The following is an 11,746-nucleotide window of genomic DNA, read 5'->3' as shown; positions in this document are numbered from 1 at the left end:
GAACAACCAGTCGCAGCACTGCTCACTGTTACCATGGTGCTCGAGAGGCCCTGTAGAGACACAGGGTGGACGGACAGAGGCAGAGGAGACAGCCTACCTGAAGCAAACGCCGCCGAGGGAGGAGGACCGGCCTCTCCGCCACTTTTCTGACTCATCACCCCGATGTTCGGCTCAGTGGTGGGTGGTAGCTGCAGCTCTTTGGGGAGTAGGTCATACACTGATTCTAAAGAGGAGATAAGGAGAAGGAGTGCATGTGAGAATTTTAAGTCAGTCCAAATGCATTTCCTGTTGTAGAATATTTTCTCAGAACTATTTCAGCACATTAGGATTTCTCTTGTACTCCTGATCAAAACTGTTACTACACATATTACACAATTCAGGGTGTCAGCGTCAGTTTGTGTCTGACATGATTCTAGTGAACTGAGGATTGTCTGCTGACATCGGCAAGTTTAGTTCACAGTGTTATGAGGTTGTGAAAAAGTAGTCCAAGCAGGGTACAGAAAATGAAGTCAGCGGAAAACGTGAAAAACTTAGTTATATAAAAATTACTTATTATCAGCCAAAATCTCCAAAAATGTACACAAACTCTACCGCGCATGAAACCATAATACCTGAGTGCTAGAAAGAGAGCAGCTCCCCTGTTGCGAGGCAGAGAATCTGTGTTACGCTCTATGTAAGTCTGCATTGATTGATTGCTTTATGAACGCTGAATTTATTTTGTTTTGGGTCATTCCACGTCAATTCAACCAGGGCCCACGCACTTAGGTCTCAAAAAATTCTGAAAAAATTACCAGGTGTACCTATGTTACCCAGGAGACACACTGTAAAATTACTCTTATGTAAGATCAATACTTTCCAAGATACAGCCAGTTTTACAGGGGGAGGGGGGTGTCGATTTTGTTCGGCCTCTTTTTTTTGTCAAAGTTCACAAGCCCACAGCGCAAGAACTAAACCATGTAGGAGGCTCAAATTTTGCATGCTGGTACATAAATAGGAATAGTATGTAGCAAAATCGTCACGTTTGGTCTGGATAATCCTGCATGGCCATAGCTGTCCCTCAAAGTTGATACAAATTTTATTGGAGTTTTTGGCTGGGCTCTGTTTAAGCCTTCAGAAGACATATTTGTACTCAACATAGGCTCTTGATTTATTTTCCTTACTGAGATAAGTAGAAACACTCTCACAAAAAACAATGAACAGAAAATAAATTCCTTCAGGGTCTGAACAGCAGACTTTACAAGTCTAAAAAATCATTTTGGTTCTCATTTTCAGAGCACCCAAACACCTTGTGGGAATATACAAAGATTTAATATTTTTTTCTTTATTCTCCATGATCTTTTCTTTTTTAAAAACACCAATTTGACTTGTCTTATGCGAATCTTTTTCACTTTCCACCCTGAACATGGGCAAAATGCACCATTGACATCAATAGCACTACTCTAAAGCTGTTAGGCCTATGTGTTGTAATGCTAGCACTACTCTAAAGCTGTTAGGCCTATGTGTTGTAATGCTAGCACTACTCTAAGCCAGTATACTGTTCATGACTCTTCTTTCTGGTTCTGCTTTTTTCAGGGGGTAATACAGGCAGCCGTTTAAGGTTTATTTCACTACCACCACTTTCCGAACTGTCCCATGGCTGATCTCATTTTGAAAGTTTCAAGTGATATGTGCCAGAAAGCCGACGATGTTTAAATTATGTCTGCTCTGTCCTTTGGCCCATTGTTGTACCAGGGATTTATGATAATCTGTTTTTGTCCAGAGTTATGAATGAATGGATGAGCTCATACCAGAACAGAACTCTCCTTGGGACTGTCTAGGCCAGGGGTGTCCAGCCACCAGACCCCGACCATTCCTCTGTTTGGCCGTAGCTTTGGAAAGAGCTCTGTCTGTTTATAAATGGCCGCAAGTGATAAATATCACCTCGCGCTGCATTCCGAGTGCGTGGCCGTCTCCATGATCTACCAGTGGGTTGCCATCACCCACCCACCCAACCAACCACCAAGTGGAGTGCCCAGGGCCAGCGTTTACTGCCCCCTCTGCTCACCAATGGCAGGCTATTTACGGGTACAAGAGCACAATGCCCTCCAGGCATGTTTAGCATGCTGATGAACAGCTTTGAAAACACTCTGGCAGCAGACAAGGTTAGTGGGTAGGGGCCAACAACACCTTCAGTGTGGGGGAGGGGAGGCCCACTGGATCCGGTGGTGGTGGGGGGTATAAAGTTTAGATTATTATTAGGCCAAATAACTCTAAATGGCTAAGACTTGTAATCCAAATAAAAACACTTTTATTGCACAAACCCTGGGTTAACCAATAACTAGAGTTTGACCAGAAAACCCCTTATTAATATTTGTATTGTAAAGTCTGAATCCATGCATCATCATGCTGCATCAGTTTGCAACCAGGGCTTTTGTACCTGTCTGCAAGATAAATTTCCCTTTGGGATTATAAAGTTTACTGAACTGAACTAAACCTGAAATCTGATACAAGTTCACAGGGAAGGCATCACAAATCAAGACGGCACTGTAGCCCTCTGAGCCCCCTCTGACTACCCGTTTCTGACTCTCTGGTGGCCACACATGCACAGGCATGTTGCAGCCCTGTTGGAAGCGACAAGAGCGCGGCCTCAATCTACAGAGCAATCGTAAAAAGGCACCCATTCTGTCCAGGCTCTGAGAGCATAGGAAGACAAGAACAGGAAAAACTATGCAAACCATCAACATCATGCAGGCCAAGGCAGAGCCTCTGGCACATCTTTCAACAGAATTTATAATCTGTTTTAAGAATAAGAACAGGTTGTGCTGAGACGCTAGCCTGGCTAGCGCCACCACTTCTCAATGAGACGTGGTCTGGGAACCAAACGTTCATTTTCTCGTATTTGAAAAAAATGCCCAGATCCGTTTATTGGGTGCCACGGATGTCTATCAAATGCGTCTGTGCATAGCTCATCATCGTCTTGCTTTCTCCCCGTTCTGTGATTGGTTCCCTATCTCAGGCGAAAATTTGCTCCATGGTCTCCAGGCTGCCTTAGCAGCGTGAATCAAATCGCGCGCAAGGCAGCATGGGAACACCCAGGCTACTGAGACGCCCTCTCTGAGGCCCTTGGAGCCCCTTGGTTTCCTTCGACATGATGTGGATATTTTGAGAGGTATAGATGACAGTAGGCCTATTGCATAAGCACCAACATGGTTAACCTTTCCAGCACTACCCATGGAAGTTCAGTGCTTCATAGTTGATCTAATTCCATGAATCTTAATACTCCCATTGTTGACTAGTTTAAGGTTACTGAATAAGACACATGGATGACATGCCTGATGTGAATAGTCTCCCAGTTCTGTTCAATCACCACCCGCAAAAAGACACAGTCCTCCTCACCGTGGCAATAGAGGGCACCTGAAGCCATTGTTTTCTTTTGATTTTTGTTTGGTCACCTACAAAGTGTTTTAAGCCTTTCCAGCAATTGTCCACATCTTGTTTCTGCATCAGCAACCACAGATCTGTTGCTTAGAAGCTAACTCTTCAAACATGAGTGCACACGAACGTCCCATGCACACACACACACGCTTGGTTGTGCAGGGCCCTTCCAGTAAACAGATTGCCAACCACACAGACAGAAAATATGTACTCTGCTCTCAGAGCCTCGGTCTCGAATCAGTGGCTGGCCTGTTCAAAGAGTTTCCACTCGTTTTTAAAAGAGTGAAAATTCCTATTCTGCTGCATAGTTTCCTCCTACGCAAACAGAAAACAGTGCTTGCTTTTCACATCGAAAAACAGTTGCTCTTTCACCAAGGGAAAAGAAAAACAAAAAGTCAATGTAATTAACTTGAGGGATAAAACAACCATCCTTTCTATGTCAACAAAAACACAATCTGGCTTTCACCTGGTCCTGGATCCCCTGACACTGACATTGTTGCTGCATAGACTTCCATGTGGTTAGGTCTTCACAGTTTCAATAGAGACGCATTCGCCACGCAGGGGAAACATCTTGCATTGAATTCCTGCAATGTTCTGTTTTCTTTTCTCTCTAATTCACTTTGGCTTGCCATGAAACCTACCCACAAATATTAAATGAATGAAACAACATGCACCATCCCAAATCATCATAAACCACATCATAACCAATGTCCTGTATTGCAATGAACTTTAACTCTTCTCTAAGATCTTCTCCTTTCTGAAGCCTAAGCACGTGTGTTGAGCTAACATTTCACTCAAGTCCACACAGTCACACAGAATTGTATGTCCTCTGCCCCCCCGAGAGTCTCCTGTGTGTGTACCGTTCAAAAAAACAAGGGATGTCTGTAGCTTGGTTGAAAACAACCAAGAGAATCAGGAAAAAAGAGAAAGGCACTCACCATGAGAAAGACAGGACTTACTCTCCCATTCATTCACACACATTCCTCCTGCCTGCTCTTACTGGCCCTGACACCTGGGGTGTGGCAATGTTTTTTGGCTGAGGGCCTGTGTGCCCCCCCCTCCCTCCACCCCCATCCCTCAAACCCCTCCCATCTCTCTCGCTCTCCCTCTCTGCTCCTTGTTTGCTATGTTAACAGAGCCCTTCTCCTTTGTTAACTAGCTAAACAGGTTGGTGCCATTGTCATGGGGAAGCCTGTCAGGCAGAAATGGAGACACAGAGAAAAAGATAAACAATCCCGAGTCTGAGAGAGAGACAGACAGACAGACAGACAGATAAACACATACTGGCCGCAGATTGAGCTGGGCATAGCGTAGAAGAGCCCCGTCCATCACAGCAAGGAAGAAAGACACAGTAGAGAAGTACTGACCAAAGACTTGGACAGGGTCTCCCATGGTGCGGCCAGGCGAAAAGGGCTCTCGAGGGGCAGCAGTGTCGGCCGAGGCATACAGTCATTTACAGCTCTTGTGATTTGTTTACGACTCAGTCCACATCGGAGCTGACGAGAACACCATAGCAACACAGGAGAAAAGGCCCCCCCTGTCCATCAGAGCGTTTGCTGAGCTTTAATTAGCCAGAGAGAGAGAGAGAGAGAGAGAGAGAGAGAGAGAGAGAGAGAGAGAGAGAGAGAGAGAGAGAGAGAGAGAGAGAGAGAGAGAGAGAGAGAGAGAGAAAAAGAAAGAAAGAAAGAAAGAAAGAAAGAAAGAAAGAAAGAAAGAGGAGATTAAAAAGACAAGGTTCTATCTGATACTTAATGCAAAGGTCTGCACCATCACTCGGCCCAGTGTGCCCGGTTAGTAGTGACTCTCAAAACTGATTGCCTCCTGTTCGCTGGTCACGCAGTATGCATCTCCACAGCCACCGACACAGGGGGGCCTACGCTGACATATTGATCCCCTTGAAAATGAGCATGCTCACGGACCTCCCCTGCTGATTGGAATGTATCAGTCACTCGCCATCAAAGGCACAGCGCGTGGCTCCAGGCCAAGAGGACGGACTCGCTACCGGCTCGCGTGGCCCACAACAAAGCTTGGAGGAATGGGTGACACCTCGGTGGAAAGTTCTTGCAGAGTAACAAGAACTGCCCTGCAGAGGCCAGATAGGTGCGAAAGGAGGGCGAATAAAAAATCCATCACTCACCGTCACAGCCTCAGGCCTAACAGCTGCGCTTATGCAGGCCGATAACTTTATTTCACGTCATAATAGGCATCAAGAGCCACCCGCACTGGCCATGGACACGGTGTAGATTTATGATGACTTCAATTACACACCGAGCTTTTGTGTTTTCACACCACTGAACTTACCTTGGCAATGACAAAGCCCAGCCATCATAGCCCAGAGCACCAACATATTTCACACAGCAGCTCTGCAACAGCACTGCTTTTATCAAACAGGTTGGATGCTCTACTCAACTATGGCCTGCACACATTACAAGGATGTTATATAGGTCATGTTAGAAATATGGAGTAGTTTGGTCCCCCAAGGAATTAGACAAGTTCCTTAGGGGTTAATGGGAAACACCTTTCAAACATTGCACTTGGTGCGTTCATCATAAGGAGTAGGGTACATAATTGGCCACTGGCAGAGAAAGAGTATTTTTTTCTACTGTAAATCAATAACCGCATAAGCTTGTTTACCCTGACTCAGCCTGCTCTTTTGCCATTTAAGCTAATTTAAAACACGACTGGGGGGCAGTCGTGGCCTACTGGTTAGGGCTTCGGGCTTGTGTGCTCTGTGTGTTCACTAATTCATGGATGGAATAAATGCAGACCAAATTCTTTGTATACGCAAGTATACTTGGCTGAGAAACCTGATTTTACATTTTACCACCTATGTGCTCAATGCAGTTTTTCTTTTAGCTGAAAGACTATAACTGATTTGAAACAATCAGTTCTGTAAACTGCCTGATAGATCTGTCCCTAGACACCTTTATCCTACTGTTCCCAGAAACCCTGGGGTGTGTGGGTGGCACATTAGTGCTGCTGGCATCCTAATTCACGTAGCGACATCCAGATGGCTCAGCCATCATGCCACACAGGTGCCCACCTGCGACTCGTCTTGTCTGAGTGAGCTCACGGCTGTGCACGCACTCCTCTTGAGCCACGTTCGTCTTCTACAGTACCCTCATCGCTCTGCCAGTCACATGGCTGAACAAATACAGGCCTGAGCATGGTCCATGCTGGGCTATGACATCATGGCCAGCCATGGGTGACGCTGCTACCGGATGCTACCGGGGTGAGACGACTGAGCAGTGTTCACTCGATGAAAAGCAGCGTGCCTATCAGTGATGTGGAACGTGTTCAGATAATGGCATCACATATAGCTGCAACAACCCCGCCCCCACCTCTACCCCACCCCCAACACTGCTGGCACAGTTTCAGCATGACCACAGCTTAATGATCTGGAGGTTTAGGCTCGATCACTGAGGCTGGCAGAGCTGGACATCCCAGCCTCAGAAAGTAAAAGTTAGACCACATACAGTATAAATTCCAACCCTTCACTAAACCAGCTGTTCCAAATCAACACAATTCTTCAGCCAGGTGGATTGGCTACTTAGTGATATCCCCTGTGACAGGGCACAGGCAGAAGGAATAGCAGGACTTTTACTTTCTAAAACTGACACTGTGGAGGACACTTCACTGGCTCCAGCCAATCCTGAGGCCATTCAGTCAGGCAGTGAGTGGTGAAGTGCCTGCTTAGGTGTGTCTCAGGTTTGCCACAACACAGCTGTGTGCGGTTCCACCTGACAATTCGCTCCGGCTCTCGACTCGGATGCGAGGAGAAGGAGGAGGAGGAGGAGGAGGAGGAGGAGGAGAAGGCGATCTGCCTGCGTCACCTGAGAGCTCTGCCCACCTGCCAATCCCAGTGTTGCTAAATGTTTAATGAAGAGATAGGGCGTGGAATTAAATGGCTGCCTGCGGAGATCTATTCTCCGGTCAGCCATCACACAGCAAGGAGCAAAGATTTAACAAACAGCTTGAGAGAAAAAGCACACAAACACCTAACTGTAGTGCCCCTTTGCTCCTTCCTCCGCCTCAGCCATCATTACTCATAGCAATTATTACTAAAAAGAAAACAGAGAGTCATATGTAACAGCCAGGCCGTGGGCTCTGCCAGAAGCTGAGAAGAATGGACTCTTTAGCCCTGCAAATGTGAGAAGACTTGTCTGGAGAGGCCTGTCTTCACAGAGGCCACACTTACATACAGTAAACAGCCCACCTACTCCAATGCCCAGTGTAGGCTCATGTTCATGTTTGGACTTCATGATCATGGATGGCCAGGCTAGATGGCCTAAAAATCAAGTTTGGTGTTGGTTGCCTGCAAACTGGAAATGCACAATAAATCAGCTACAACAAGACACTGTATTATTATATATAAAAAGTTAGTATGCTAGCAAACTTTTTATAAATCCCAACTCGGAGAAGTTTTTATAAATCCCAACTCGGGTGTTGTAAGTTTGCTCAAGGTTTTTGCATGCCTTATGTAGTCCAACTACTTTAAGACCCAAATTCCAAACTGTTGCTTTAACTGAATGAGTCATGTTTCAGGGGAAGCTGCATTGACAACTTTGAGCACAATGTCGAATGTTCAGGGTATAGAAGTGTCGAAAATGGAATCTCTACTTCCTTGGAAGTGATTTACATGGCACAAATTAATGCGCCAATGCATCAGCCTTTCAAACAGGAAGTATGCCTGTTGCTCTAGCGTGTAAATCCATCATGCGCTCTGAAGAAATGTGGTGGTTTGCCTATTGTAATCTGGACTGTTGAAATAATGTACTAAAACAGCTTTCCTGCTGATGACAAATTAGTAATGACATCTTTTTGAAAGAGATATCCAGAGGAACGCTGGGCACAGGAGTCGTCCTTTATGAACATCTCACATCGTAACGTGGTCTCATGGGGGCCAGTTGGCACGGCCGTGCCATATGTTATTATTAGGCTAGCGTCACTCGGTCTTGGGCAAACAATAGAACAACCTTGAAATAAATCTGTGAACAGACAAAAATGTATGACTAGGTTTGAAAGAGGGAGAGAGAGAGAGATAGAGAGAGAAAGAAAGAAAGTAAGAAAGAGAGAGAGAGATATCAATACAAGACCAGTGGGCAACAGGGCGGATGTTTACTCCATTCTGGGCGCCACCATGTGCTTCCTATTATGAGTAATCTATTCCATGCAGTGGGGACCAGGCTAGGAAGCAGTGAGTGATTATGGTAGCCACGGGACGATTTAGGATGTATGACAGGAATCCAATCCTGTGGTGGGTCTTCAGAAATGCTCTAGTGTGACTTAGGCTTTTATGTTGAAGATCATTACAACTCATGTTGAGGCACATTAGCGACTTTCTTCATTCTGATGGGCCTATGCTGGCAGGGCAACAGGCTCTCAGGTTCTGAGACTGAATTGCACAAGCCATTTTCTTTCGAAGTGATGCAAAAGCTTTGGAAGTGATGTAATACTTCCAGTGACATGATATGAAACAAAGTACCGGTAGTCATAATCCCCCCAAACACAAAATAACCAAAAACAGGTGATAGCCAGACAAAATTCCTATAAATGCCACTTCTCCAGGAGTCAGCTTTAGTCATACTGTGTGTGATGTGCTTAGCGCAATCAAGTGGATTCCCCCAAAGCTAACTTATATCACCAGGTGCTCCTACTGCCTGGCTGTAGCAATACGGACACTGCTCTGATTGCGTGTGGCTCTGCCACAGCACGATTAAGCCTAGTGGAAACATGGTAGAGGTAACCTGTGTTGCATGTCACAGAGTTCAGCCATCAATGCAATCACCTCCTCCACGTCACCTAATAATACCGTGACCTAAAACCACTCTTGTAATTAGATTACCACTGCCTGACTGGTGAAAACATTCACGTCAGTCAATACGCTAAGTTTACTACTGAACCCATGCTGGCCTGGCCGCATGGCTGACACACAACACCTAAACTTGGAATGTGATCCTGACAGGAAGGGATGTGGGGTTGTTGTGAACATCGAAGCAGTGAACCTTTAATCTGCCTCTGCTTTTAGATCACATGATGGTGCGTGCACTAAGCGAGGGGACTTGCTGGAGGCTGTGGGATGGAGAAGATCAACAATGTCTGTCTGCACAGGGAAGCGCTTGTCTGCACTCTGTTTACCAGCGGCTTCCACCAGCAGGAGGAGGAACAGACACTAGGCTCAGATGAAAGCAAGACCTCAGAGCGCTGTGGAATTCCAGCTATTTACACAAGCCAAACCTCTGTGCATACACACACCCACGCAGCGACAGACGCACACACACACACACACACACACAGGCTATGGGGAGATGCCACATCCCCATTCCCTTTGGGAAGGATGCACATGTGACTGCAAGGCTTGGTTCCTTTGCTGGTAGGTGGACGAGCTGCCTTCCACAAGGAGCTTGTGTACGAACCCTCACAAGGACCTCTTCTGCTGGCAGCAAAACCATGTGGTGGCAAAAGAGGGGTTGCTTTCATAACAGCCAGCCTAAAACAAACCGGCCACATGACATCACTGAGAATCACTCAACAAATACACATGCTTTTTACTGTTCTTCTACAGCCATCAGGTGCCCAGAGAGAAATACAAACGAAAAGAAGTCGATTTTACGTAAAAACAACATAAAAGAGACTTTATTTGGTCTAACAAAATGGAAGGGAGAGCTAATGGACCCTTTTTCTGGGTGAATGATTGATGGCCACTCGTTTGAGGTGGTCGCTGTATCAGTAACCGCTTTGTTTGCAGAGGGCAACTATTAAAGACTCCAAACCATTTACTCATCAGCCCATGAAATAGACGATCAAACATCACCTTTAGACAGCAGGGGATACATTCTAAAAGCTATCCATAGATCTCCAATGACTATTTAAAACAATCTATAGTATCTGAAAAGAACACATTTAGGCTATAAGTCTTAAAGATTATTTTTTGGAGTTGATCGATTAGTGCGTTTGTTGATTGATAAGACCATTGAGAAAAGAAAAGAAAACGGCACTGTATTGCGACCGTGTTTGATATTTCTCCACTCCACTGATATCAATTTTGTAGACAAGCTGCTGGTTACACAATCACAGAAACAGTAAAACAGTGAAAAGCAGAGCCATCAGGGGTCCCTGTGACCAAAGACATTAAAATGGCCACGATAGGTTTAATGGCGTCAGGTTTAAGAGCCATCTCACCGGGGGCAGCAGCAGAACTTGATTTGCCCTTCAGCCTCCATACTCAGCCAGACTAAGACCACACCTTCAGCATAGTAATCATGTAAGAGGATTTGGCACGCAATCTAATTAAGGCTTTAGAGTGTCTGCTGATTAATTAGAAACAACCAGAGAGGGAGCGCGCACACTCATAAGAAGGCCTGTGGTGCCTGGCTTGTGGTCAGCCCCTCAGAGTCATCGCCACCAGTGACCAGAAAAACAACAGCATGTCTCCTGCATGTGAAGTGTATGCAGTGTTGGGGTCGTACTCAAAAAAATAATGTGTTACAAGTTATTTGTTACTTTTTTTAAATTGTAATGAAGTTAGTCATTTTGGAAAGTAACGTGTTACTCGTTATCGTTACTTTTACTTTCGAGTTGGTCTCTAACCAGGGTGCAACATTCAAAGAGTTAGGCTACATTGTTAATATTCGCAATTTCAGATTTGGCACTGGTCAGCTACAGTAAAAGTAGCCTAGTTTCACGCCTATATTCATTTTGTCACCGTCATTGCTAAATGTACCTTTTGTTTATTTTTATTTAATCGTTATGTGTGTGTGTTTTAACATCAGTAAAGCTTTGGGCTTCATTCAGCATTTTTTTCTTCCACTGGAAATGACTCTTCTACATTTGCTGCCTGCTGCATCCTTTCTTTTATTGTTGTTTAGAAAACATTTGAGGTCTTGAGTCTTGAGCATTTCTCTACAATGAAATAATGTGTCTAGGCTAATCAATATTTTCAATAAGCAATCACTGCATGCTGCTATGGAAACAATAAGTCAATATATTAGAGACATCAAGAGTAACACAGGAATGGACGTTACATTTATTCAGTAACTGTATCAAATGACTGAAATTTGAATTGTAATGCGTTACCTTACTTCTTTACCCAATAAAGTAACGAAATTACAGTAACGCGTTACCCCCAACACTGAGTGTATGTGAATTTACATGGGTCATTTCACAGCAAAGGTTGGCCAATGTTGCCATGATGAGAGTAGAGCCAATCGGAGCGAGACTGTCTGTTTCCTCAGCTGTCGTTATCAAGAGGGATTTATAAACTGAAAATACGGAGCACTGCACACTGGCTCCTCTTCATGAAGATATATATCTTAAGTCTTTATATCTCCTC

The 11,746-nt window shown here is 45.0% G+C and overlaps 1 protein-coding gene across 8 annotated transcripts in view; it reads right to left on the bottom strand.

The window, feature by feature from the left end:
* nfat5b (nuclear factor of activated T cells 5b) overlaps window positions 1–11,746 on the bottom strand; it is a 45,463-nt gene that overhangs the window by 23,971 nt on the left and 9,746 nt on the right. For 2 of the 8 annotated variants that reach the window (XM_042062301.1, XM_042062302.1), the window contains exon 2: window positions 98–223. In XM_042062301.1, the coding sequence (XP_041918235.1) occupies window positions 98–223 (126 nt within the window). Of the gene's footprint in view, window positions 1–97; window positions 224–3,880; window positions 3,924–4,352; window positions 4,409–4,781; window positions 4,869–11,746 lie in introns of those variants that run through there. The other 6 variants (XM_042062305.1, XM_042062304.1, XM_042062303.1 and 3 more) reach the window with 6 other exon arrangements.

Source organism: Alosa sapidissima, chromosome 14 (genome assembly GCF_018492685.1).
Source record: "Alosa sapidissima isolate fAloSap1 chromosome 14, fAloSap1.pri, whole genome shotgun sequence".
NCBI lineage: Eukaryota > Metazoa > Chordata > Actinopteri > Clupeiformes > Clupeidae > Alosa > Alosa sapidissima.
The sequence above is the reverse complement of the archived record's forward strand: the minus strand, read 5'-3'. Positions and strand labels throughout refer to the sequence as shown.